At 37.0% G+C, this 26,162-nt stretch overlaps 2 protein-coding genes and 1 non-coding gene across 6 annotated transcripts; 1 reads left to right on the forward strand and 2 right to left on the reverse strand.

Moving 5' to 3' along the window:
* Window positions 1-417: 417 nt before the first annotated feature.
* On the reverse strand, window positions 418-5,521 carry LOC132307440 (GCN5-related N-acetyltransferase 9). Of its 4 annotated transcripts, XR_009482233.1 has the most exons (7): window positions 5,243-5,518; window positions 5,091-5,162; window positions 4,092-4,194; window positions 1,793-1,925; window positions 1,539-1,577; window positions 1,004-1,184; window positions 418-732 (listed from the first exon to the last, which is right to left on the reverse strand). XR_009482233.1 is itself a non-coding variant. In XM_059805200.1 (6 exons), the coding sequence occupies exons 1-6, from the start codon at window positions 5,415-5,417 to the stop codon at window positions 729-731; spliced, it is 582 nt and encodes a 193-aa protein (XP_059661183.1). In that variant the 5' UTR covers window positions 5,418-5,521; the 3' UTR covers window positions 418-728. The 4 variants fall into 4 exon arrangements, 3 of the variants coding, with proteins under 3 accessions (XP_059661183.1, XP_059661181.1, XP_059661182.1); XM_059805200.1 differs by lacking the exon at window positions 1,004-1,184 and having other exon boundaries at window positions 1,483-1,577; window positions 5,243-5,521; XM_059805198.1 differs by lacking the exon at window positions 1,004-1,184 and having other exon boundaries at window positions 5,243-5,498.
* An 18,181-nt stretch (window positions 5,522-23,702) lies between these two features.
* On the forward strand, window positions 23,703-25,280 carry LOC132307442 (cytochrome b561 and DOMON domain-containing protein At2g04850). The gene has a single exon (XM_059805201.1). The coding sequence runs from the start codon at window positions 23,730-23,732 to the stop codon at window positions 24,996-24,998; it is 1,269 nt and encodes a 422-aa protein (XP_059661184.1). The 5' UTR covers window positions 23,703-23,729; the 3' UTR covers window positions 24,999-25,280.
* Window positions 25,281-26,081: 801 nt separating this feature from the next.
* On the reverse strand, window positions 26,082-26,162 carry TRNAL-CAG (transfer RNA leucine (anticodon CAG)). The gene has a single exon. It is a non-coding gene; the product is annotated as a tRNA-Leu (tRNA).

The following is a 26,162-nucleotide window of genomic DNA, read 5'->3' on the forward strand; positions in this document are numbered from 1 at the left end:
GTTTTATTAGTTATTGTTTGGGTCTAAAACTAATTTTGATAATAAGCTCAAGCTTGACGAGCAATGCTTATACAAGTTTAACTCTACTCTAGCTTGAGCTTTAATAGCCTAAACTTCAGCTTATCTTGGCTCGTTTGCAGCCCTATTCAGCTCACTAGGATGTTCAAACATTAATTTTCGGATTCATTCAACATCAATTGCTAAAAAATCGGTCACAAATGTTGCCAAGTGTCAAAGGCGCACCTGAGCACACGACAGGTGCAACACTTGTGCCTGTACGAGCCTGGAGCTGCTCCAGGCTCACACCTTTAACAACGCATCTCTTCATAATTTTAGAATTCTTCTACTCAGTAGTCAGTACTCCAATTAGTTCAAAGAGAATAATAATATTTTGTTCAAGAGATAGGTTGGCTAACATTAAAGAAAAATGACCTTTATTATATAGGGGATTCAAATATATAAGCTTTAGAATTTAGATTCAAGTCCTGGGTGAAGTATTGTCTAATAAGATGACCAAATGTGAACATTCTCACAGTTCAAACTTCAAAAAAACAACCTCATTCATAGCTTCACACTGCAAATGAGGGAAAACTCAAGAAAGAGTACTTTTGAAGTATATATTACAGCTTCAATCATACAAAAATAGAGGGGCTATTAATGTGAAACCATATTAGGTTTTAGTTGCCGCAGCTCCTCACACATTGGATTTGTTATTAGTAGCTCCAATGTCACCTATTCAACGTATCATGAGAAAAAAGTATACAATTAGTTGAAAACAAATTAAGGGGGATAAAACTGAAAAAAAAATTATGCAAAATTTATGAGCTACCCATCAGCTGAAGATATTAATTAATTTAAAACAGAAAACAACAATTACTCTTTTGATAAATTATGAATATAATGTTAGCAGTAATAAATGGGATATGACCTTGCAATTTTTTTTTTTTTTTTTCTTAGTTGGTACTCACACACACATGCCTCTACTGAGTTTTGAACCCCTGACCTTCCTTTGGGAAGTAAGGGCCTGATATCGCTAGGCCACTGGCCCGTTGGTATGACTTGCATATTAGTATATATATATATATATATATATATATATATATATATATTGTCCCGTGCTTCCATCATCACTCCAGCATGTAAGTTTAATAGGTTCCTCAAGTCAAATCGTCACGATGGACAACCTGGCCAACCATTGGGTGCATCACATTCGGTAACTAGAATAATATAATTAAATGCCAAAACCATCAAATTAAGCTGAATATTAGAACACTAGATTATATAAATGGGACTGTTGACCAGCATAGATTGCAGGAACCTAACAATCACAAAGGCTAAAGTGTAATTCAAGTCCCGGGGAAAGTACCATTCCGAAGATGTTTTGCACCATTCAAGTATTAATTTTGAAGTGCAGAAAATTTGTAGGTTTGGTCCAATTAATTAGGAATTAGCAACTCATGCTTCCTCATGGACCCTACATACCTTGCTTTGTGGCACAGCTTTGGTGTTCTAGAACAGTTAAAAGAAAGTAAGCTCACCTCCTGGAAGATTTCACTATAAGAAGCATCCTTAAAGCCCTACAACAAGCATGTAAAGCATTTAGTCAACCTAATGTTAGGAGAAAACTAAATGCAATTCTACGTGCATATGAAGCGAAGACATGGCTAGAACCGGAAGCAAGAGCATGGGTTCCGTCTAATGAGTGGCAAACAATGCAAAAAAAAACAAAAATGTACAAATAAGAATACAAACATGATTCTTCTGTGTGTGTGTGTGAGAGAGAGAGAGAGACCAATTTTCGGAACATATTAAGAGAAGCTTCATTTGAGTCTCCAATTTTCGCACGGAAGATGTGGATGCCCAACTTCTCAACTGCAAACGCTATCATCATCAGAACTGATTCCTTTCCAAGTCCTTTGCCACGACTATGCTAGCAAGAGTGACGCAAGAAATTTATATAAGATATATCTGGATGTACCATTAAAAATAAAATATGTTGCTCTGATGAAAATGGAAAAGATCCCTTTTCATTGCCAACATGAGGCAATGATACCGGAATTGGAGCCTGAGGTATAGGATTAACTGCAGATAAATCAATTCATAGTCTCATACACCAAATAACATTCCATGATGTAGTAATATGCGTGTGGTTGATAAGACCAAGAAGAGGGTTAGTTTAAAAGTTGAATGAAGAGATGCGTTGGAATCCTAGGGTTTCCAAAATTATCTATACCATAATAGGATGGAAGAAATGAATAACTAAGATTACAAATATACTACGAACTTCTCAGCATTTTGGTGTGATCATCCATAAGATGAAGATACTGGAAATGAATTCTAACCATAACGCCAAAATCAGTGGTAGTGGACAATAAATAATCACATTCTAACAAGAACGCAAGACGTTGAGCATGGCATCTTCTTAAAATCAAGACATATGGAAACAGTGATTTCAGGTGTTTGTGATGCAACTACAGTCACGCATTTTATCTTTGTTTAAATTCTTTTATAGTACATGGAAGAACACAGAAAACAATTGACTTTGTGATAGTTCTAATTATTAAAGAGTGAATCTATTTGTTGTTGTCATGGTAATTATGAAAGAAAAACAAGTGGCAGGAATGGTTAACTAAGGAGTCACATTAACAAGTCAAACAAACAAATCATAATAGGGCGAACTTAATGAACCTAGAGGCAGGTGAGGAAAAGAAAAATACGTTTACTTCAAAGATGTTACATGGCTAAACAAACATATCAAACCAGGTGATATAAGACAAATGCGGCAAGCTTTAATTGATTTTCTATGGCTAAAGGCTAGAGAAGATGAATTTAGGATTTGTGAAAAGCGTAAGAAGGGGTACAGTTTGGGGTTCTAATAACGCAAGGCAAGGCAAGGCAAAGTTTTGGGACTATTCAGAACTGTGAACAGTGCTTGGGGATAGTAACTGTGGACTGGTGGTGGTACTGTTAAGGATCTAGATTGAGTAATTGAAGAAAGTAAAAATTTTGGGATTATGAAATAGGATCTCAAGGGGTTAACAGAGTGAAGGGGTTTTAAAAACTTAAAAAGTGCATAAAATCAAAGGAAAAAAGAGCAAAAGGTAGGAAAAGAGAGTAGGCATCACACCTAGAATTCCTTAGACATCACACTTCATGTTAAAACTGTATCATCAAATCCCAAAAGAGCTTCAAAGCCTCAGAAAATTATATGGATAGCCAGGAAATTTCAAGTTTATATAAATCTACAATTGAGATAAGAATGTCAAATGGATTAGTGAAATGCCATATAGGTGCCAATGACATGATTGTTTCACATGGACAAGTTGACAAATGACAAATCCATTGTGAATAAGCAAGTTAGTGTGTTTCACGTTATAATCGGTCATAGGAAAGTCCAAGTCAATTCATAAAGTTTTTCAATGGGAAAGATATATTTATTTTGCACATGTTTTGGAGTCTGTTCTTTCCCCTGAGAAAGTAAGGGTGCTAATGTGGCTATTTCTCCCCCCTGGTTACAAGCATCATCTGATTCCTCATCCATTCAACAAAAAATTATTTCTTAAAAATATTTATAAGAAAAGATGAACCAGAATATAAATAGATTCATGACCAAAAATTTAAAAAATAAAAAAACTAAATCTAAAATTTAGGTTGTGATAGAAGACAGCACAACAACTTGATATTACTAATGGCATTAGAGTAGCCACATTAAATGATAACTGTAGAATTGTGGAAGTCCCAAAAGTATTTTTTGACAATAGCTAAAGGAAGCCAATGACAAATCTTATAGATTCAAATCTTAAATCATATGTTGTACCTGACTTGCGGCTTTTTACATATCGCTATTCTATATTTTATATAAAAATTTCCCTATCATCAATAATCGTACAGCAAAGTAAACAACAATAACAGAAAGAAATAAACCCAGAGGTCGGGAGAGAAGTATGAAACTTTGCATGTATACATAAATTCACATGAACTTGCAAACATTTAAATATGAAAGGCTGAGAACATGAATCAGCAATAACACAAAAACTTTTTACTTTTAACTGAAAATTGGCATCATTTGAAGACAAGTGAAGGTGTCCTACCTTTTGGGTTCAGCAATCATTATTTCAATCTCCGCCATTTGGGTATCGTCCAAGTCATTCATGTAGATGTTCACATCACCGACCATGGCTGGAAAGGGCATAACTGTTATTCCCTTAAAAAATATGAAAATACTATCAACTAGTAAACAAGGTATTTCATTAGTGAGTTAGAAATTAGACACTAAACTATTGATGACCCTAAAATTACAATTACATTTATTAAAATTTACAAATACACATAAGCTGAGAAACTTAAAAGTTTGTTATATCCAAGTTAAAGATTCCTGATCATTTTAAGTCTTATCATGATTCTTTGAAATGGTTTTACCCATATATACAAATAATGCAGTTCTGTGACTTTATGATCATAATTATTTGAGAGAGCTCCCCACAAACAGAAACAATGTGCATGTTTTACAAAGGTACTTGGATTCTCAACATACGGAAACACCTCTGATTTACAGCCCACAGGGAGGACACTCCGATCATTAACACCAGTACTGAGTTTTCTTATGGTCAGGTAGTATTATTCGGTTCAACTATCAATATGTGAAATGAAAAAGGGGCATTATCATTCCACATTACCCAGTGCATGTTAATTGCCATCACCTCTTCCCAAAAAAAAAAAAAAAAGAACAAGAATTCCTTTCTCTTAGATTGAAGTGGTTGTATCACGTGAATGATGTATCAACAGAAATACTTGAATGTCAAAGCCATAATTATATCTTACAACAACCAACTTCTAAACAAAGAACACAAGAAGAATCAGTAAATTTGAACAGTTACAAGGAGAATCGAAACCCAAAACCTAACGTCTACCCAAAAAATCAAACCTTCACAATTACAAACACACATGGATACCAATACTAATCGTAACTGAAATTATTAACAACCACAACCCACAATTCATCTAATACCATAAAACTAGGGACAGAAAACCGATATAATTCAGTAAACAAAAAATTAAATTAAATTAAAAGAGTGTGAATTTCAAGTGACCTTCTAAATGGGGTTGTCCATGGATGAAGTCTCCGACAACGAATTCCTTATCCAACACTATAAAAGTCTGCTCTGCAAAACAAACCCACTCTACATTAATCATTGACCAAAATCAAGAAAACCCAATTGACATAATTTGATGAGAGAGATACTGTTGGGGTCTTGGGTCCAGGAGACTTGCATCTGATACTCCTCGTCTAGGGTTAGGGGCTCCGACCCAGTGGCTTGGAGGAGGGCTGGATCTTGCATCCATTGATGATACTTGGGGACGTGTTCTTTCATGTAGGGTACCAATATCACCTTCTCTCCCTCCAAACTCACCCCCATTTTCCGAGTCTGCTTACACTGATCATCCAGAATTAACCCTTTTTAGCAGAAGAGACGACTCAGTGAGTTAGTTATGAGATCGACCAATTCAACACGTCGCCGTTTTAGTTGATTAACCGATCTGTGTCAAGTTAAATTTCAACTCACTGCACTCGGGAGTTGGTCTTGGGCTGAGTCGGGAGTTATATGAGCCAGATAAAATTATGCAGGTTCCAAGAGACAACAGAGGCATGTCAATTTACCTCGTCTGTCCCTATAAAATGAGAATTTAAAATTCATAAAATTCCGAACTTGTCTCAATTAATAATTAAAATATATATAAATATTATTTTATTAGCCTTTTTTTTTTCATTATCCTTATGATAATTTTATATTCTTTTATATTTTTACATTTTTATTATTATTATTGTTAAATATTTGACTAAAAACTTTTTACAAAATTTATTTTAAATTTGTTCAAATTTGAATTAATTTTTTTTAAAAATGTACATCGGGTGCCCGTAGCTCCAATGATGGGTGTCCCGAATCTGGTTTGGAAAAAGTTTTTAATTAATGGGACGAGTTTGGAAATGATGTGTTTGTTGAAATACATGAATGGAACTTACCGTATTGTTAAGGGATGTATTGCACTTAAAAGGTGCAGTAAAGGGTTGTGAAAGGAAGAGGTGCAACCCAAACTTATGTCTGTTCAAAGTGAAGAACCACACCCACAGTGAATAGGTGTGTGAAGGGTAGTTTAAACCAAATTTTGGAGAAGGGATGCGAGTAAAGGGACACATCCATTGACTAGGGGCACAAATTTCTCTATAAATTGTTGAGCAAATATGTATCATATACTATAGTATAATTTATTTAAATATTATTTGTAAATATAATATTTATTATAATAATCTATATATATTTATATAGTTTAATATCAAGAAAATAAAACTATAAAATAAAAGAACCTGTTAAAGTCGAAGTTAGAATTTAATTCTATAACATTAAGACAGATACGCCCCGCTACGGTGCTAACGGACTCTTCGGCGTCTATCTCCCAGGATACAACGATTTTTCTTCCTTTGGTAGTAGCACTTCAAACCAATGGAATAGGCGAACCGGCTCGGTGAAGTACTCTCAGACTCGGATTCGGACTCGAAGTGAGTGACTAAAGTTCGAACCCAATTAGTTAGGGTTGAACCCAAACAGAATCCCTAAGGTTTGAACCCAATTGGTTAGGGTCAAACCCAAACAGATTATAATTCAGAAGAGAGAAGATTTTTTTTTCTGAATTTGGTATATTGAAATGAATCCAAGGAGGGCTATTTATAAGCTTAATGGTGCCTATTCCAAATGGGTGCACCCATATTCCAAATGGATGCAACCATTGTGGACCAATGAGACATTAGAAAGCCAAAACTGATTTAGGTTCAAAAGGTGCAACCATTGGTTCAAACAAAAACTGTTTTATGGTTTTTAATTTGAATTTAAACCCAAAACAGATTAATCCGATCCAGCCCAGCAAGCAAACTTCGGCCATTAATTCAGCCCAGCCCAGCGTGCTCCATCCGCAAGCCCACTTAAATAAGTCCAGTAGACAAATAAAATAAATTTCAACCACACAGGCCCAGTCCAACTTTGTGTAAAAAGGTTAGACCCATTTTACAATTAAGCCCCGCCCCGCCCTAGCCCGGACCGGGTCGGGCGGGCGGCGCACGCGTGTGTGGTAGTTGGTTCGGATCCAGGCTAGCCTAGGTCTTCTCCCTCTTAAAAACTTGGGTGCCCTTGGGCCCAAACCCAAATCCCATACTAGACATATATATACTCAAGGTTGTTTTGCTACTTTTTCGATGTGGGACAAGCATTTCCCACTTTATTCACACACATTTAGGCTTTATAAATCACTTACTTTGGAGCCAATTTCTCATTCACCCGGAAACGGATTTGAGAAAATAAATATACCACATTCATCTCCTCGTAGAGAGAAACGCGCTCGTCAATAGATTCGCAAAAAATTCTTAGCGGAATCTTTTAAAAATCCTTCCAAACTTTGCATTTTCTAATGCCATTTCCAACAATCCCCCACATGAATGAAAATTTGCGCAGATTACAAAAGGAGAAGATACAGACACTAGAGAGAGTACTATTGGAAATTTACTGCATCGGGATAGGTAGCTTTTGACCTTGAACCTTCCCTAGTGTATTACTATCGGATTTACTGGCTAACCAGTGAACATGATGTCTTGAACTGTTCAGCCGTTTATGTAAACCAAGACAATAGTAAACACACGGTTCCTTCCCGCACAAAGTCGGTTCTCATGGTTGTGTTCATATGGCCCTGAACAACGCCTGGTATTTCATGAGAGCTTTATGTCACGGGCTTAGAGTTTCAGCACCACTCTAGCTGCTCCCGTGCGGCACCAAGACGTTGCTTTCACTCTCGCAAGTACTTGGTCAGCCTAACTCCCGTGCACACCTTAGCCAACACACTCCCCTCGTGCGCTTACTAGTGTTGTAGTTGCCCTTGCCCTCTCCTCACTTGGTTTGCACACTCACACACACTAAGGCACTTAAGTTGGCAAGGAAAGAACACTTCTAGTACTTCAAAGAATGCTTTGTACAAGGCTAACACTCAAGCTCTCTACAAGGCTCTCAAGACTCATTCTAGGACTTGTTGTCTGCAAAATGAAGTCCTACCTCTATTTATAGGCATCCCCATCCCTAATGGACGGCTAGGATGCATTCTAACCAACGGTGGAGATTGATTATCTAGAATCTTCTCCCACCTTCTTCACACTTCCATACTTATCTACTAGTATCTACAACATTCTAGAATTCTCCATACTACTCCACACAACTCTGGAGAACTCTAGAACCTTTCACACACTTCTACATAATTCTACACATATCTAGAATCTTCCACACAACTCTAGACTACTCCGGAAGACTCTAGAAACTCCACTTGCCATGCAGTTGCCATGCAGCATCCTCCTCAGCGTCTGCGTGTCGCCTGCGTGGCACAACCTCCATAGGCGGGGCGTGACATTCTCCCCCACCCATTTCCGTGACGCCCTCGTCACGGTTTCTTCAGCTGACCCAGCCTCTCGCAGGTCATCAGCACTTGCGCATATGTCCTTGGCCCAAACGTACGAGCGCCCTTCGGGAGATGTGAAGTCCTCACGAGCTCCATCGTGTTGACTGCCACCTCTGGACTCTCCTTCCTGCCCACGAGCGGCACCATGCATGCGGCCTTGCCTTCCTCGCCTCCAAGTATCATCAACGCACCAAGGCATGGTAGTGGCGCGGCGTTGTTCCTGTCCATGAACTCCAGCCCCAGCACCATGTCATGGTCGTCCATCTCCGCAACTTGGAAGTCGGCCTTGCCCTTCCATCCTTGCAAGCATAGCTCCACCTCTTTGCACACTCTACTCACGCGTGCCTCCTCAGAGTTGACGGCCTTGATCCATCCCTCCGTCTTGCGCATCTCCAAGCCAAGTCGTTGCGCCTCCTCTGGGGTAATGAAGTTGTGTGTGGCGCCCGTGTCCACCAACGCTTGCACGGCTTTGCCACCAACCTGCGCATCCACATAGCGCACCCCAGCTACTTTCTTCGCCTTACCCTTTTTCTTGGTGTCATGCGCCATGCTACTCAGCATCTGCATAGCCCCCATGCACCTGTCTTCGTCGCTGCCCGTATCATCCACCTTGCCCTTGCCCTTATCCTTCACAAGGGCGCTTATGGTCTTCTTGTTGGGGCAGTGTCGCAATATGTGCGGCCCTTCGCACAAGTAGCACTTCGGCTCCCACTTGCCCTTATCGCGGCGCTCCCCTTTGCCACTAGCCTTAGACCTCTCTCCATGGTCCTTGCCTTTATCATGGCGTGGGCGTCTCTCCTCATCGCTGTGCTCATCATCACTTGACTTGGGCGAGCCCCTTTTCTTGAAGCGACGGTCTCCCCCACCTTTACCGTGGTCCCTCCTGGGAGACGTGGCCCTCTTGTCATCGTGCCTAAAGTCTTCAAGGCGCTCCGCTATAGCCATTGCGGATGCCAAGTCTCTAGGCTCCCTCCTTCTCAGCTCTGTGGCTACCCAAGACTGCAACCCATCTATGAACAAGCACACGCGTTGCCGCTCCGGCATCTCTGGGATCTCCAGCATCAAATTGGAGTACTCCTTCACATACTCCCTTATGCTGCCCTTCTGCTTCAAGCGCCTTAGGTTGATCATGGCCAGGTCCTCAACGCACTCAGGGTAGAACTGCCTCTTGAGCTGCCTCTTGAACTCCTCCCATGTGTCAACTGCTCTTGCGCCTCTACCAGTGAAGCGCTGCCTCCACCATAGAGCGGCGGTGTCTGTGAGGTATATAGTGCCTGTCTGCACCTTCTCCTCATCATCCTCGATCTCCATGCACTCGAAGTACCGCTCCATGTGCCAGAAGAAGTTGTCAATCTGGCGCGCATTCCTTGCCCCATCGTACTCCTTGGGCTCCGGCGCCTTCTTCTTCCTTGGCTTCACCACGACCTCGCGCGCCTGGGAGAACTCCTTCTTGCACTCGGCAATCTCCACGCGCAAGTCGTCTACCAAATCATGCAAGTCCCTTTCTTTCTCTTGCGCCTTGTTGGCGATGCCATCAATCAGCTCGTAGAGCTCCGCCATCCTTCTCTCGAGCCTATTAAACTTGGTCTCCGTGTAGACCAAGTGTGTGGCAAGCTTCTCCTCCAAGCTCTGCTCTAAGATGTGGACTTGGTGGTCTCCTCCGCTAGCCATGTCTACTCCAACAAAGCTCCCTTGACGAACCTGCTCTGATACCAACTGTCACGGGCTTAGAGTTTCAGCACCACTCTAGCTGCTCCCGTGCGGCACCAAGACGTTGCTTTCACTCTCGCAAGTACTTGGTCAGCCTAACTCCCGTGCACACCTTAGCCAACACACTCCCCTCGTGCGCTTACTAGTGTTGTAGTTGCCCTTGCCCTCTCCTCACTTGGTTTGCACACTCACACACACTAAGGCACTTAAGTTGGCAAGGAAAGAACACTTCTATTACTTCAAAGAATGCTTTGTACAAGGCTAACACTCAAGCTCTCTACAAGGCTCTCAAGACTCATTCTAGGACTTGTTGTCTGCAAAATGAAGTCCTACCTCTATTTATAGGCATCCCCATCCCTAATGGACGGCTAGGATGCATTCTAACCAACGGTGGAGATTGATTATCTAGAATCTTCTCCCACCTTCTTCACACTTCCATACTTATCTACTAGTATCTACAACATTCTAGAATTCTCCATACTACTCCACACAACTCTGGAGAACTCTAGAACCTTCCACACACTTCTACATATTTCTACACATATCTAGAATCTTCCACACAACTCTAGACTACTCCGGAAGACTCTAGAAACTCCACTTGCCATGCAGTTGCCATGCAGCATCCTCCTCAGCGTCTGCGTGTCGCCTGCGTGGCACAACCTCCATAGGCGGGGCGTGACATTTAGAAAACTTAGCCTTAGAAGTTTTCATAGAAGCTGCCCCACTTCACACTCATATAGGTGACTTCTTATTAAGAGTATCCTACCATACCCCACTTGGATTTTTAAGGTATAAGAGTCATTAAAAGTATAGCATATCCTACTCATCGCTGTAGGTAACACTGTCTCATCATAGAAATGGGTAGAAGATTAAATCTTCCCAGTGCTTCTGGTGAGCCATTCAGAATTTCTGTTGTCCCTTTGAACCTAGATCTTGGGATCTCCAGTCAACTAGGTTGGGTTTCTATTAAGATGACTCGTTAGCTTTCGGCTTTAATCCCATTCCCCTCGATAAACTATACACTTGCTCTCTTGTCAAACCTTTTGTAAATGGATCCGCTAAATTATCTTTTGACCTGATATAATCTATTGAGATTATCCCACTTGAGAGCAATTGTCTAATAGTATTATGTCGTCGACGTATATGTCGAGACTTACCGTTGTACATATTACTTTGTGCACTTCCAATTACTGATTGACTATCACAATGTATACATATAGCGGGCACCGGTTTAAGCCAATTTGGAATATCTTCTAAGAAATTACGAAGCCACTCAGCTTCTTCACCAGCTTTATCCAAAGCAATAAATTCAGATTCCATAGTGGATCTGGCAATACAAGTTTGTTTTGAAGATTTCCAAGATATGGCACCTCCTCCAATAGTAAAGACATAGCCACTTGTGGATTTAGAATCATTTGTATCTGATATCCAATTAGCATCACTGTATCCTTCAAGTACTGCTGGATATCTAGAATAATGTAATTCATAACTTATAGTATATTTTAAATACCTTAGAACCCTGATTATTGCAGTCCAATGGTTCTTTCCTGGATTACTAGTATATCTACTCAATTTATTAACTGAGTATGCTATGTCTGGTCGTGTGCAATTTGTCAAATACATTAAGCTTCCTATAATGCGAGAGTACTCAAGTTGTGATATGCTAGGACCAGTATTTTTCGATAAATGAAGATTTACATCAACAGGAGTCTTTACAAGACTACTATCCTCTTTATTAAACTTTTCTAATATTTTCTCAATATAGTGATATTGAGATAATACTAGACCATCTGATGTTCTAGAAATCTTAATTCCTAGTATGACATCAGCTATGCCTAAATCTTTCATATCAAAATTTTTGGTCAACATCTTTTTAGTAGTTTTAATTATAACATCATTACTACCCATTATTAGCATATCATCCACATATAGGCACACAATGACATATTCATTTTGAGTGTTTTTCACATACACACATTTATCACACTCATTAATTTTAAAACCATTTGACAACATCACTTTGTCAAATTTTTCATGCCATTGTTTAAGTGCTTGTTTTAATCCATATAAGGATTTTACAAGTTTGCACACCTTCTTTTCTTTTCCTGGAACTATAAACCCTTCAGGTTGTTCAATATGGATTTCCTCCTCTAATTCACCATTTAAGAAGGCAGTCTTAACATCCATTTGATGTATTTATAAGTTTTGCAGTGCTGCAATAGCTAGTAACAATCTAATGGATGTTATTCTTGTGACTGGTGAATATGTATCAAAATAATCCAAGCCTTCTTTTTGCCTGTATCCCTTAGCAACAAGTCGGGCTTTATATTTTTCAATTGAACCATCAGGCTTCATCTTCCTCTTGAAAATCCACTTATACCCTAAAGGTTTAGTACCAGGAAGAAGATCCACCAACTCCCAAGTATGATTTTGCATGATGGATTCAATTTCACTATTTATGGCTTCTTTCCATAAATTAGCTTCAGGAGAAGACATAGCTTCCTTGTAGCTTTGTGGCTCATTCTCCAATATATATGTCAGAAAGTCAGGACCGAATGACTTAGACGTTCTAACTCTTTTGCTACGTCTAGGTTCTTCCTCATTTTCATCATCTATAGACTCTTGGTCTATATTCTCTTGTATATTGCTATTAGCAGTATCATAATTTCTTTTAAGAGGATTTTTGCATGGAAATATATCCTCAAAGAAATAAGCATTCCTTGACTCAATAATTGTATTGACATGGATATCAGGAATGTCTGATTTATGCACAAGAAAACGATATGCACTACTATTCTGTGCATAGCCTATGAAAATACCATCAAAGGTTTTTGGTCATATCTTAACTTTCTTAGGAGTAGGAACCGCAACCTTAGCTAAACACCCCCACACTTTTAAGAATTTATAGGAAGGTTTTTGACCTTTCCATAATTCATAAGGTGTCACATTTGATTTCTTTTGAGGTACCTTGTTGAGAACATAATTAGCAGAGAGCAAAGCTTCCCCCCACAAATTCTGGGTTAAACCAGAACTTATCAACATAGCATTCATCATTTCTTTTAAGGTACGGTTTTTGCGTTCAGCAACACCGTTCTGTTGAGGTGAATAAGGAGCGGTAGTTTGGTGAATAATACCATGTTCTGAGCAAATGTCAGCGAATGGTACTTCGTATTCACCACCTCTATCACTTCTAAACATCTTTATCTTTTTTCCAAGTTGATTCTCAACCTCATTCTTGTAATGTTTAAACATTTCCAAGGCTTCATCTTTACTTCTTAACAAGTATACATAACAATATCTTGTGCAGTCATCAATAAAAGTAACGAAATACTTTTTCCCACCTCTAGTTGGCACAGATTTAAAGTCACAGATATCATTGTGAATTAATGCTAGAGGTTCAGTACTTCGCTCTATGGAGTGAAATGAGGTTCTAGTCAATTTTGCTTCTACACATGTTTGGCATTTTTGATTTAAATCAATATTAAATTTAGGTATAGATTCCATATTAATTAATCTACGAATAGTATCATAATTAACATGTCCTAACCTACCATGCCATACATCAGATGAGTCAATAATATAAGCAGAAGAAGCACTAGCTTTGTTATTATCATTAATAGTTTTGGGTACAACAGTCATTACATTGAACTTAAATAGTCCATTACTTAGATACCCTTTGCCCACATACACCCCATTCTTAGTCAGCACAAACTTATCAGATACAAAGACCAGCTTGAACCCATTCTTGCTTAGTAGTGACCCAGAGACCAAGTTCTTCCTGATGTCTGGTACATGCAGCACATTATTAAGAGTGAGCTCTTTCCCTGAGGTCATTAGTAGCTTGATCTTTCCTTATCCTTCAACCTTTGCAGTAGAAGAATTCCCCATGTAGAGTTGTTCTTCTATAGTTTCATAGGTAGTGAACATCCTCTTTTCAGAGCAAACATGACGAGTAGCTCCTGTGTCCACCCACCATTCTCTGTTGTTACTTACCAGGTTGATTTCAGAAACCACAGCTGAAAGATTTAACTCTGATACATCAGCTGTCAACTTATCTTCTTCAGCTATGTGCACCTCAGTGGTCTTCTTCTTGGGGTTATGATGTGTTTTGCGGCTACGACAATCTTTAGCTCGGTGTCCTAGCTTGCCGCATATGAAACACTTCCCAGTGAACTTCTTGTAGTTTCCTTGGTTAGGACCTTCTCCAGAGTGCTTCCTCTTCTTATTTTTCTGTTCAGCTTCCACTACATTTGCCTTTGACACCATTGAAGAATTTCCGGCTCTCTTTTCAGATGTACGGTTATCTTCTTCAATTCTCAGCCTGACAATTAAGTCTTCGAGCCTCATTTCCTTGCGCTTATGCTTCAAGTAATTTTTGAAATCTTTCTAAGTAGGTGGCAGCTTTTCAATGATTGAAGCTACTTGAAAGGATTCACTCAATGTCATCTTCTCAGCATGTATCTCATGTAGGATCAGCTGGAGCTCCTGCACTTGGCTCACGACTGTCTAAGAGTCTATCATTTTGAAGTCCAAAAATCGTCCAACCACGAATTTCTTCAAGCCAGCATCCTCTGTTTTATACTTTTTGTCTAACGACTCCCAAAGCTCTTTAGCAGTATTTATTGGACTGTACACATTATATAAGGTGTTGTCCAATCCATTGAGGATGTAGTTCTTGCATAGAAAGTCTCCATGCTTCCATGTATCAACAGCTCCAAGCTTGATAATGTCTGTATCACCCTCATCTAACACTGGAGCAGTCTCAGTCAGATACTTGCTTAGATTCAGAGTTGTAAGGTAGAACATCATTTTCTGTTGCCACATTTTAAACTCCGTCCCGTTGAATTTTTCGGGCTTCTCCCCATGATTGACGGGAACATTAGGCACGGTAATACTCGTACTTGCCATTTGTCTGTTAAATATTGATATACAGACCACGAGTCAAATTATAATAATTATAACAACAATAATAATTAAATAATTATTACTATAGTATAAAGTTATCTGTCTTAAGATTGTTGAGCAAATATGTATCATATACTATAGTATAATTTATTTAAATATTATTTGTAAATATAATATTTATTATAATAATCTATATATATTTATATAGTTTAATATCAAGAAAATAAAACTATAAAATAAAAGAACCTGTTAAAGTCGAGGCTAGAATTTAATTCTATAGCCTTAAGACAGATACGCCCCGCTATGGTGCTAACGAACTCTTCGGCGTCTATCTCCCAGGATACAACGACTTTTCTTCCTTTGGTAGTAGCACTTCAAACCAATGGAATAGGCGAACCGGCTCGGTGAAGTACTCTCAGACTCGGATTCGGACTCGAAGTGAGTGACTAAAGTTCGAACCCAATTAGTTAGGGTTGAACCCAAACAGAATCCCTAAGGTTTGAACCCAATTGGTTAGGGTCGAACCCAAACAGATTATAATTCAGAAGAGAGAAGATTTTTTTTTCCTGAATTTGGTATATTGAAATGAATCCAAGGAGGGCTATTTATAGGCTTAATGGTGCCTATTCCAAATGGGTGCACCCATATTCCGAATGGATGCAACCATTGTGGACCAATGGGACATTAGAAAGCCAAAACTGATTTAGGTTCAAAAGGTGCAACCCTTGGTTCAAACAAAAACTGTTTTATGGTTTTTAATTTGAATTTAAACCCAAAACAGATTAATCTGATCCATCCCAGAAAGCAAATTTCGGCCATTAATTCAGCCCAGCCCAGCGTGCTCCATCCGCAAGCCCACTTAAATAAGTCCAGTAGACAAATAAAATAAATTTTAACCACACAGGCCCAGTCCAACTTTGTGTAAAAAGGTTAGACCCATTTTACAATTAAGCCCCGCCCCAGCCCGGACCGGGTCGGGCGGGTGGCGCGCGTGTGTGGTAGTTGGTTCGGATCCAGGCTAGCCTAGGTCCTCCCCCTCTTAAACACTTGGGTGCCCTTGGGCCCAAACCCAAATCCCATACTAGACATATATATACTCAAGGTTGCTTTGCTACTTTTTCGATGTGGAACAAGCATTTTCCACTTTATTCACACCCATTTAGGCTTTATAAATCACTTACTTTTGAGCCAATTTCTCATTCACCCAGAAACGGATTTGAGAAAATAAATATATCACGTTCATCTCCTCGCAGAGAGGAACGCGCTCGTCAATAGATTCGCAAAAAATTCTTAGCGGAATCTTTTAAAAATCCTTCCAAAGTTTGCATTTTCTAATGTCATTTCCAACATAAATACCCACCCTTAGTTGCCATTTAAGAAAGGTTATTGATAATTCTCTCCCTCTCTCAAGATGAACCCAACCCAAGTGGGTGTGGGTTCAAGCCATGGTCAAGTGGTCTGAGCCACTTAGGCCCAAAATCAATTTCATTGAGCCATATTAAATTTGGTCCGAGCTATTTGGTTCGGATTGTACCAAATTCATTATTTATATAGTATAAATACATTTTTGAGTCAGAGAGAGTATTGTATGGAGGAGGTTTGCCGTATCCACGAGTTTGTAGTGCTGCTACTGGTGGATGCAAACCGTTGTATCCTGGGAGGTAGACGCCACTAAATCCGTTAGCACCATAGCGGGGCAAATTTGTCTTAAGGACATAGTATCTAATACTAGCCTCGGTCCAGGTTTTTTATTTATTATTTTTATTTTATTGCTTTAATTTGCATGTTTAATTAAATATCTAGTTGAATATTTAATTAATTATTTTTAGCATATTACAAATATCTAATGGCATATTAGTATAGGGTTAGTTATATCTTAAATATCATTTGAAACATATATATTTACCAACAGCGTTAACATCCTTAGTTCAGGATCGTGATGCATGCTTTGTTCGGTATGATGGAAAGAAAAGGGATGGAGGGAATATAGAGTTGGGTAAAGAGGATATAAGGAAAAAAATGATAATAGAAGAGAGAAGACAAGTAGTGCTATTATAGAATTTTTGAATTATAATACTATCCTGAATTATATAACTTTTAAATTACAATATTATCATCTATAAATTACAATATTATAGATAGTGATGGGTATATTAGTAAAAATAATTTACAACTCTCTATTTCCTTATCTCCTAATGTACACAATAAATTGTGAGTTTATAATGCTTATTCTCTTCTCTTTCATCAAACCGGACAAAAAGAGAGAATAACATAATCTCCTTTTTAGTGATATTTCATTCATTTCTTCTTCTCTCCCTTCTATCTAGATTTTTTCTTTCCTACCTAACGAAACATTATTTTGAACATGTAAGAGTCTGAAATTTGAATATTTGTTTTTTTGTATTGTAACATGTGTACTTATTTTAAGCACGCAACACAACTGTTTTGAAGCGCAACACAATTTAATCATGGAAAGAAATAATGATATTGCTTTCTCAATTCCCCTTTTTTTTTTTTTTATAAAAACTCGGACACCACTTTACTCTATTGGAGATTCAAATTCTTATCATTTACTTAGATAGAAGAGATCCTATTAGATTACAGGATTCTTGTTATATTGCTTTCTCGATTCATCGTATTGCAACCTTTAATTAGTTGTGTTGTACTCTCAATATATTATTATATGCTACATTTTCCATATATTATGTTACACTAGATACAACACCTGTTTTGCATAGGAGAGAACCTGGATGACTCGTATCTAGGGCTTAAAGGCTTAACACGACTCTAGTGAGGTTCAAGCACTTATGTGATTTGATTGAGCTAGCATGACAGATGCTTAGTAAGGATCAATTGCAACCCTAAATTTTATTTTTTATATTATTATTATTATTATATTTTCATTCCTTATCCCATGCAATGGCCACCATGATTTCAATATTAATGAATTATGAATAAATGGGAACTATGATGAGTTGAGAAAGCACTATATATAGTAATCACTCACAGTGATGCACTCTTCTTCTTTTTTAGCTAGATTCTACTTAACGTGTTAAAAATCATAAAATTCATTCCTATTATTCATTATTTATATTTTCTCAATAATAAATTTTTCCTGTAAGTTATACAATATTTTTTAACAAGTATTGTTCTCACGTTTCAAACACGCTCTTACTCTTTTTTTCATTATTTGTGACTTAATTTCGTAATTTTTGTACTTCCGCTCTAATTTATATAACTTAAAATGAACCTAAAAAGTTGAGTGGATCAAGTCATTCTTCCGACCCTTAGCTCCTTTGTATAATAGCAATATCAATCATATTGGTTTCGACATTCCCAAAGGAAAAAAATATCTAATAGAGTTCTCACCTGATAAATGGAGTTCTAGAAGGAATGGGTAGGATAAAGATCTAATTAATTTTAGTATAATTAATAGCGTGTCATTTGATTATGATAATTAAATTGGTTCTTAGTTAGATGAAACATTTGATTTAGTTAAAAAATAATAAAAAATTAAAAAAGTGAAAATCACAGTTGATTCTCATGTTTTTTTTTTTTTTTTCTGGTTAAGAAATTAAGAATATTCAACCACATATATGATATATATCTACCAACTTATAATATCTTTAGGGTAAATTGCATTTATTCCCCTTGACTTATAATGTTTTGCAGTAAACTCTTTTAAAAGTTTATTTTATTTATTTATTTTTATCAAAAGACTCACTGAACTAACCAAGTGGGGTTACGTACTTTACTAAAATACCCCCACCAAAAGTCATGAGAGTGTTTTTGCAATTCGATCAATTGTATGAATTTAGTTAAAATATTTTTTTTTTCTTAATTTGTTGAATAATGATATTTGAATTTATATTTTCTATTAAAAGTAGCACCATACTTATAATTAAAGATGATAAGGATAAAAATAATAGGCAACTCAAAGTCAAAAGAGAAATAAGATAAGGGTAAGGGATTTATCTTACCCAAAATATCTATGGAATCATAAAAAATATCTGGTTACCATATGTAACCAGAGTTACCATTCCTGTAAGAAGGGAACGATATCATCTTAGATCAGGGAGAATCTCGCTTCAACAACTACTACCATTAATGCTTCTATAAAAGAAATGATCATTCAACCTAAAAAGGTACGCCATAAATTTCATATGTAATCCTTATCGGATATTTAATCGTCGAGTACTAACTTGACCGTCGGAGTGCACCCGGCTGGCACCACGCCGGTCATCACTTCTCTTATCTTGTAAGAATCATCACGGGCTCCGGAGCGTGTAGATTTTTGGCATCAACAGTTGGCGCCGTCTGTGGGAACGTATATTAGTCCCAACAAATCATGGTTCGACCAAGGGAAATCTACGACAAAACTTAAAAGCAATTCAGTCCCTTTACAATCTGGCTTTCTCTAAAAGAAAGAGAATAGTTCATGGATTGCGTGGCCAAAAGCAAGGGTACAGTTGCTCAATCCGGTAAAATTGCTGGAAAGCCCCACCCGACCGCTAACAGTTGTTTCATCATCGCTGTTAACCGGGTGAGTTTCATGCATTACGCGTATATCAAAATATATGTCTACACTTCCTCACATGATTTAAAGAGAAACAATTTTTTATGTGTTTCCAATTGTCTGCAAAATATTATTCACTTACATAATGATGTAATTCACTTGGGGACCCTTCGATAGAATACTACGCTTTGTGGGTACTATTCACAGGGTTTAAAAATATATATATTTATATTATTTTGTGAGTACTATTCACATGAATAGTACCCGCGGGTACTGTTCACAGGGTTTTAAAAAAAAAAAAAAAAAATCTTATTCTAGAGAACAATCGCTAGCTCCATTGATAATTTTGGTCCTATGATACTCAATGATAAGTTTTTGCCTTAATTGTACCAATTCTAATATATATAAATATGTATATATATTATTCGTTCAAACTGTACATCTATTCTTTTATTTTTGCTTTGCTAACTTTGCAAATAGCAAGAAAACATTAGTGTTCCTTGCGCGTGAGAGGCAAGCTTGGGAATGGGGGCAGAAAATTAACCTCACAAAGCTCTGGAAAATCAATCTTCCTTATCAAATAGATGAGCCCACGCAACTATCGAAAATTAGTCTCTTATATTAAAAAGATGAGATGACAAAACTCACGAGGATGAACCTCCCATATTAAAAGGATAAGTTCATGAAGCTTGGAGAACCTACTCCTTTTTTAAAGGGCTAGTTGAATGAAGCTCCTTATTGTCATCCCCGTATTATAAGGGATTAATATAAAAGTGCCCCGTACTATAAAGGCCCGAGCTGAATGAAGCTTGTAATTGTTGTCCTCCGTATTAAAAGGGGTCGAAATCAATTTGTAACATATACTTCCCTTTTTAAAGGGCGAGCTGAGTAAAACTCGTAAAATATATTTTCTTTTTTAAAGGGCGAGTTAAATGAAGCTCGTAATTACCATCCCCGTATTATAAGGGATTGATATAAAAGTGCCCCGTACTATAAAGGCCCGAGCTAAATGAAGCTCGTAATCCCTTTTTAGAGGACGAGCTGAGTTTTTGTGAAACTCGTAAAATATATTTTCCTTTTTAAGTGGCGAGCTGAGTAAAACTCGTAAATATACTTCCCTTTTTTAAAAGGTAAACTCATTCAGCTTAAGAAAGCTTACTCCCCCAGCTCATAAAGTTCGAACAAATCTTAAGAGATCAACCAAAAAAAGGTCGCCCAACAAGGGTTAACCAAAAAAGAGATTGATTTATGCCAAAGAGATGTCACTAAAAAAATTAAAACACTTTGACATTCTCGATGCTTGACAAGCAAGCACGAGAATGGGGGGCAACTGATAAGGATAAAAATAATAGGCAACTCAAAGTCAAAAGAGAAATAAGATAAGAGTAAGGAATTTATCTTACCCAAAATCTCTATGGAATCATAAAAAATATCTGGTTACCAATGTAACCAGAGTTACCCTTCCTGTAAGAAGGGAACGATATCATCTTGGATCAGGGAGAATCTCGCTTTAACAACTACTACCATTAATGCTTCTATAAAAGAAATGATCATTCAACCTAAAAAGGTACACCATAAATTTCATATATAATCCTTATCGGATATTTATTCGTCGAGTACTAACTTGACCGTCGGAGTGCACCCGGCCGGCACCCCGCCGGTCATCACTTCTCTTGTCTTGCAGGAATTGTCACGGGCTCCGGAGCGTGTAGATTTTTGACATCAACAAAAGAAAAACATAAAAATAAAAGTATAAATAAAATAAAATAAATAGTTATAAGTGTAACTACATGTTGTCTCTTTAGCATATGCACGCATGCCTAGCATAGTTAAATCCTATAATATTCTCTCTCTTTGTTTATTTTTTCTATTCAACCAAATAAAATGAGAGAAAAACTTACTATTTTATTTCATTCAATTACTTTTTATAATGAAAATTTATTTTTGTCTATCTAATTGTTTGATCAGGTGTCCTTCACACATGCACGCGCGCACACACACACGCACATGCACACACACGCATTGTATGAAATAGAAAATATAATATAAATAATTTAATAATGGTATATATAATATGAGTAAACATATAAAATTTGAACTTAATTATATGTAGTTGCATTCATAATTATGAATTTTATTATTATTATTTTTTATGCTTTTCTTTAATTAAGAGTAGGGTATATAAAATGCGAAAATTAACTATTGTCCTTTTGCAAATAACCCTCCTAAATTACAAATTTTCCCTTGAACTATTGATTTGTTGTAATTGAAAACAAACTCATCACAAAAGACTATTTTAACATACCCCATTAAATTTGTCATTCCCTATTAAGTTATTGTTATTATCTTTTTTCTTATCTAAATATTAATTATAACATTTACCTTAATTTTAGTATTAGTATCAATTTATCATAAAATGGAAAAAAAAAAAAATAGATTTGCAATTACGTACTATTTTCTAAAATGATTAAGGTATTATTAAAAGTTTACTATTTACAATAAAATTTATTATACGCAGTTTAAACTTCTTTACCATAAAAAAATAACTTTTTTTCATACAATATATTCATGAAAAATTAATAAATAACCTAAATAAAAAATAACTTCTTTTTTTTATGTAATATATTCATGAAAAATTAAGAAATTAATTAAATTGCTTTATAATTTTCTACTTGAATTTAATTTAAAAAATTGAAGATAAATTTATACAAATTTAATGGAGAATATGTCATCAAATTAGTATGATCTCTTTTTTATAATTTATTTCAATAAAAAAAAATAGATTAAGTGTAATTCAATATGAAATGGTATTATAGTCATTTAATGAAAAATAGTCAAGGATTTAGGTATTTTGTGATAGTTCAAAAGGTATTATGCACAAAATAAATTTCAAGGAAGTTATTTGCAAATTCGAACATAGTTCAAGAGGTTTTCTTACACTTTACTCTTAAAAGTATAGTGTTACATGTAACATAAAGTATAAGTTCAAATATTATTCAAGAACGAAAATATATATATATTTTAACCTAAATTCACAGCGAATTACATAAAACTCCCTTAACTTGGTAGGGGTATTTTGGCAATAAGTCAAAAAAAATAACCCCCTTGATTAGTTTAGGAGGTTGTTTGGCCCAAAAAAAAAAAAATTTTGAAAGGGGATTTATTGCAGAACACCATAAATCAAGGGGTTAAATACAATTTACCCTTATCTTTACCCAAACGTATGTCGTGAATCAATAAAAAATAAAAATAAAAATAATAAATGAAAAAAAAAAAAACAAAGGTGGGCTACCTGTGATGATTGTTTCTTTCAAAATAATTAAAGACACTAATTATGTCCATTGTAGGTGATGTGTGTGTATATATATATATATATATACAGAACACCATAAATCAAGGGGTTAAATACAATTTACCCTTATCTTTACCCAAACGTATGTCGTGAATCAATAGGAAAAAATAAATAAATAAATAAAAATATACGCAAAGGTGGCTACCTGTGATGATTGTTTCTTTCAAAATAATTGAAGACACTAATTATGTCCATTGTAGGTGATGTGTGTGTATATGTATATATATATATATATATATATGCATATAGATATTAAGGGGGACTATTACATATGTATGTATATCAATAACATTCATCTGAGATGTGATTATAAAATTCATTAAAAAAATTAAACAATAGTAATAAATAATAAATAAATAAAATAGTCACTCCCTTCCAGAAGCACTGTTGTTTTCATTTACTCTTATCTTTAGAGTCAAGGAGAATCCAATAATTCCTATTCTTGACTTCAATAACATAACACTTTCCACTTAAAATCCATATATATAGAAATTGAAATTTGAGTTACAACTAGTCTACCAAACACTAGAGATGCATACTACAACTATTATTATGCACAGGACTTTACTCGAAAACCATCAAAACCCAATGCTTTATTTCAACACATCCACCAAACCAATTAACTGTATATACCATTACCTTACCTTCAAAGTTAAGCACACCCACATCACTACTCATTATTCATGTAGTGACCACTCATGATGACTTGCATGACTTCATTATCCGATCCCTACCACGTCAATACAAAACACATATATGTTAACAAAAGCTTTTCCTCTCTTTCAAAGCCTCTGTAGTTTGTTCCCTTCTTCTTCAACCACCATGCTTCTCTTCTTTCTCATCCTCTCTCTTTCCTTCCACCCACAGAGGGCGGTTTCCGCTCATTGCACCACCACCACCGCCACAAAAACCTTCCAGAAATGCATGACACTGCCTAGCCAACAAGCCTCCATTGCCTGGACTTTCCATCCTCATAATGCCACCCTTGATATGGTCTTCTTTGGCACTTTCATATCGCCTTCCGGCTGGGTTGCTTGGGGCATTAACCCTACCTCAGCTGAAATGACCGGAACGCGTGCCCTAATAGCCTTCCCGGACCCCAATTCCGGCCAACTAGTCTTACTACCATACATTCTAGACCCCACTGTGAAGCTCCAAAGAAGTGCACTCCTTTCTCGCCCCCTCGACATCCACCTGCTCTCTTCCTCCGCCACCCTATATGGTGGTCGGATGGCCACCGTTCACAATGGCGCCGCTATCCAAATCTATGCCACCATAAAACTTGTACCAAACAAGACCAAAATCCACGTCGTGTGGAACCGTGGCCTATATGTCCAAGGTTACTCCCCGACCATCCATCCAACAACAATCAACGATCTTTCCTCTGCTGCCACCATCAATGTTCTCTCCGCTACAGCATCTTCCGGACCGGACAACATCAAAACCCTAAAAACCGCGCACGGTGTCATCAACGCCATCTCATGGGGAATTCTCCTCCCCATTGGAGCTGCCACAGCGCGCTATCTCCGGCACATACAATCACTAGGGCCTGCATGGTTTTATTCTCACGCAATCACCCAACTTTTCGCCTTCTTCCTAGGAACAGTAGGGTTTGCCATTGGTATCCGCCTCGGGGAACTGTCACCGGGAAGGGTTTATGGGCTGCATCGAAAGCTCGGGTTCGCTGCATTTTGCTTGGGGAGTCTTCAGACTTTGGCACTGTTGTTTAGGCCAAAAACTACAAACAAGTTCAGGAAGTATTGGAAGTCATACCACCATTTTGTAGGGTATGCTTGTGTGGTGCTAGGGGTTGTGAACTGTTTTCAAGGGTTTGAGGTGATGGGAGAGGGCAGGTCCTATGCGAAGTTGGGATACTGTTTGGGACTGTCCACATTGATTGGTGTTTGTATAGCATTGGAAGTGAATGCTTGGGTGATATTCTGCAGGAAAGCGAAGGAAGAGAAGTTGAGAAGAGAGGGCCTAATTGGAGGGGCTGATAAAGGAAGTGTATCAAGTCATAGTTGAATCAATTGCAAAGAAATTATGTGATTGTAATATTGAAATGGATATTCATGCTTCCATATAAATTTTGTGAGACCTGCTGAGTCAATGCAATTTGTATACATTTATTAACTAATGTGTCTGAGATATATATGTGTGTGTGTGTGTGTGTGTGTGTGTTATATACTCGATCACGCCAGTACTCCAGGCTTTAGGTGGTGTTTGGGAAGACAATTTTCCTTTTATGTACTTGATTTTATATTGGAATTTGGATTGCTGCTTAATGAGTTCAATATGGATCATATTTATTTCCAAAACGTATAACTTAATTGTTAGAAAAATGTTTGTTAACATCCCATTTGGGTGCCTTAGGGTACAAATGTTTGACTTTCCTCTGAGGAAATTAAATGTGTGTGTGTGTGTGTATATATATCTCTGCTATGGGTATTTTTAAAGAAAAAAATAAATAATGTGCAATATCTGTCCCCATAAACCCCCAGTTAATGGATCTAATCTTCCAAGAAAAAGTAAAAAATTCTGCATATATTGACAACAACGTGAAAAATGGAGTTGCTCCCTCAGCAAAACAGGAATAAAACTGAGCCAAACGATCCCAATTTAAGATAAATTCATGAGTAAGTGGTATCTCTTTAATTGAGATCTACGCTGCCGTTTAGAAATTGATTAATTGGCAAAGATACCTATACTTAATGCCCCGCCCCCAAAAAAGAAACCCAAGTCCAAGTATCCCCGCTAAATGGTGATTCAACATTGATTCTATATCTTGAGACCAAGCCAATTTTGGAGCTGTTTTATGATAATGAAATCAACCACCAAAAGCATTAACGACTTGGACATTTTTGAGAAAAGCTTTCATTCCTCTTTATTAATTCTACTCTTTCTTTTATATATATATATATATATATATATATATGAGTTACTTTATATGTTTACTGTGTTGTATATTGAATGTGTAAAGGTCAAACTCTTTTTTACTTATTATGTTTTAAATTTTTTTAAAATTTTAAAAATAAAAATAAGAAATGTGTAAAGGTCAAGCTCTTTTTACTAATATTTCTTTATAATTTTAAAACATAAATAAAAATATGTCAAGAATGGGATTCGAACCCATGCCCTTTCGGACCAGTACCTGAAACTGGCGCCTTAGACCAACTCGGCCATCTTGAC

Source organism: Cornus florida, unplaced genomic scaffold, assembly GCF_030987335.1.
Source record: "Cornus florida cultivar Cherokee Brave unplaced genomic scaffold, ASM3098733v1 CherokeeBrave_3.0.0_Hap2_Chr05, whole genome shotgun sequence".
NCBI lineage: Eukaryota > Viridiplantae > Streptophyta > Magnoliopsida > Cornales > Cornaceae > Cornus > Cornus florida.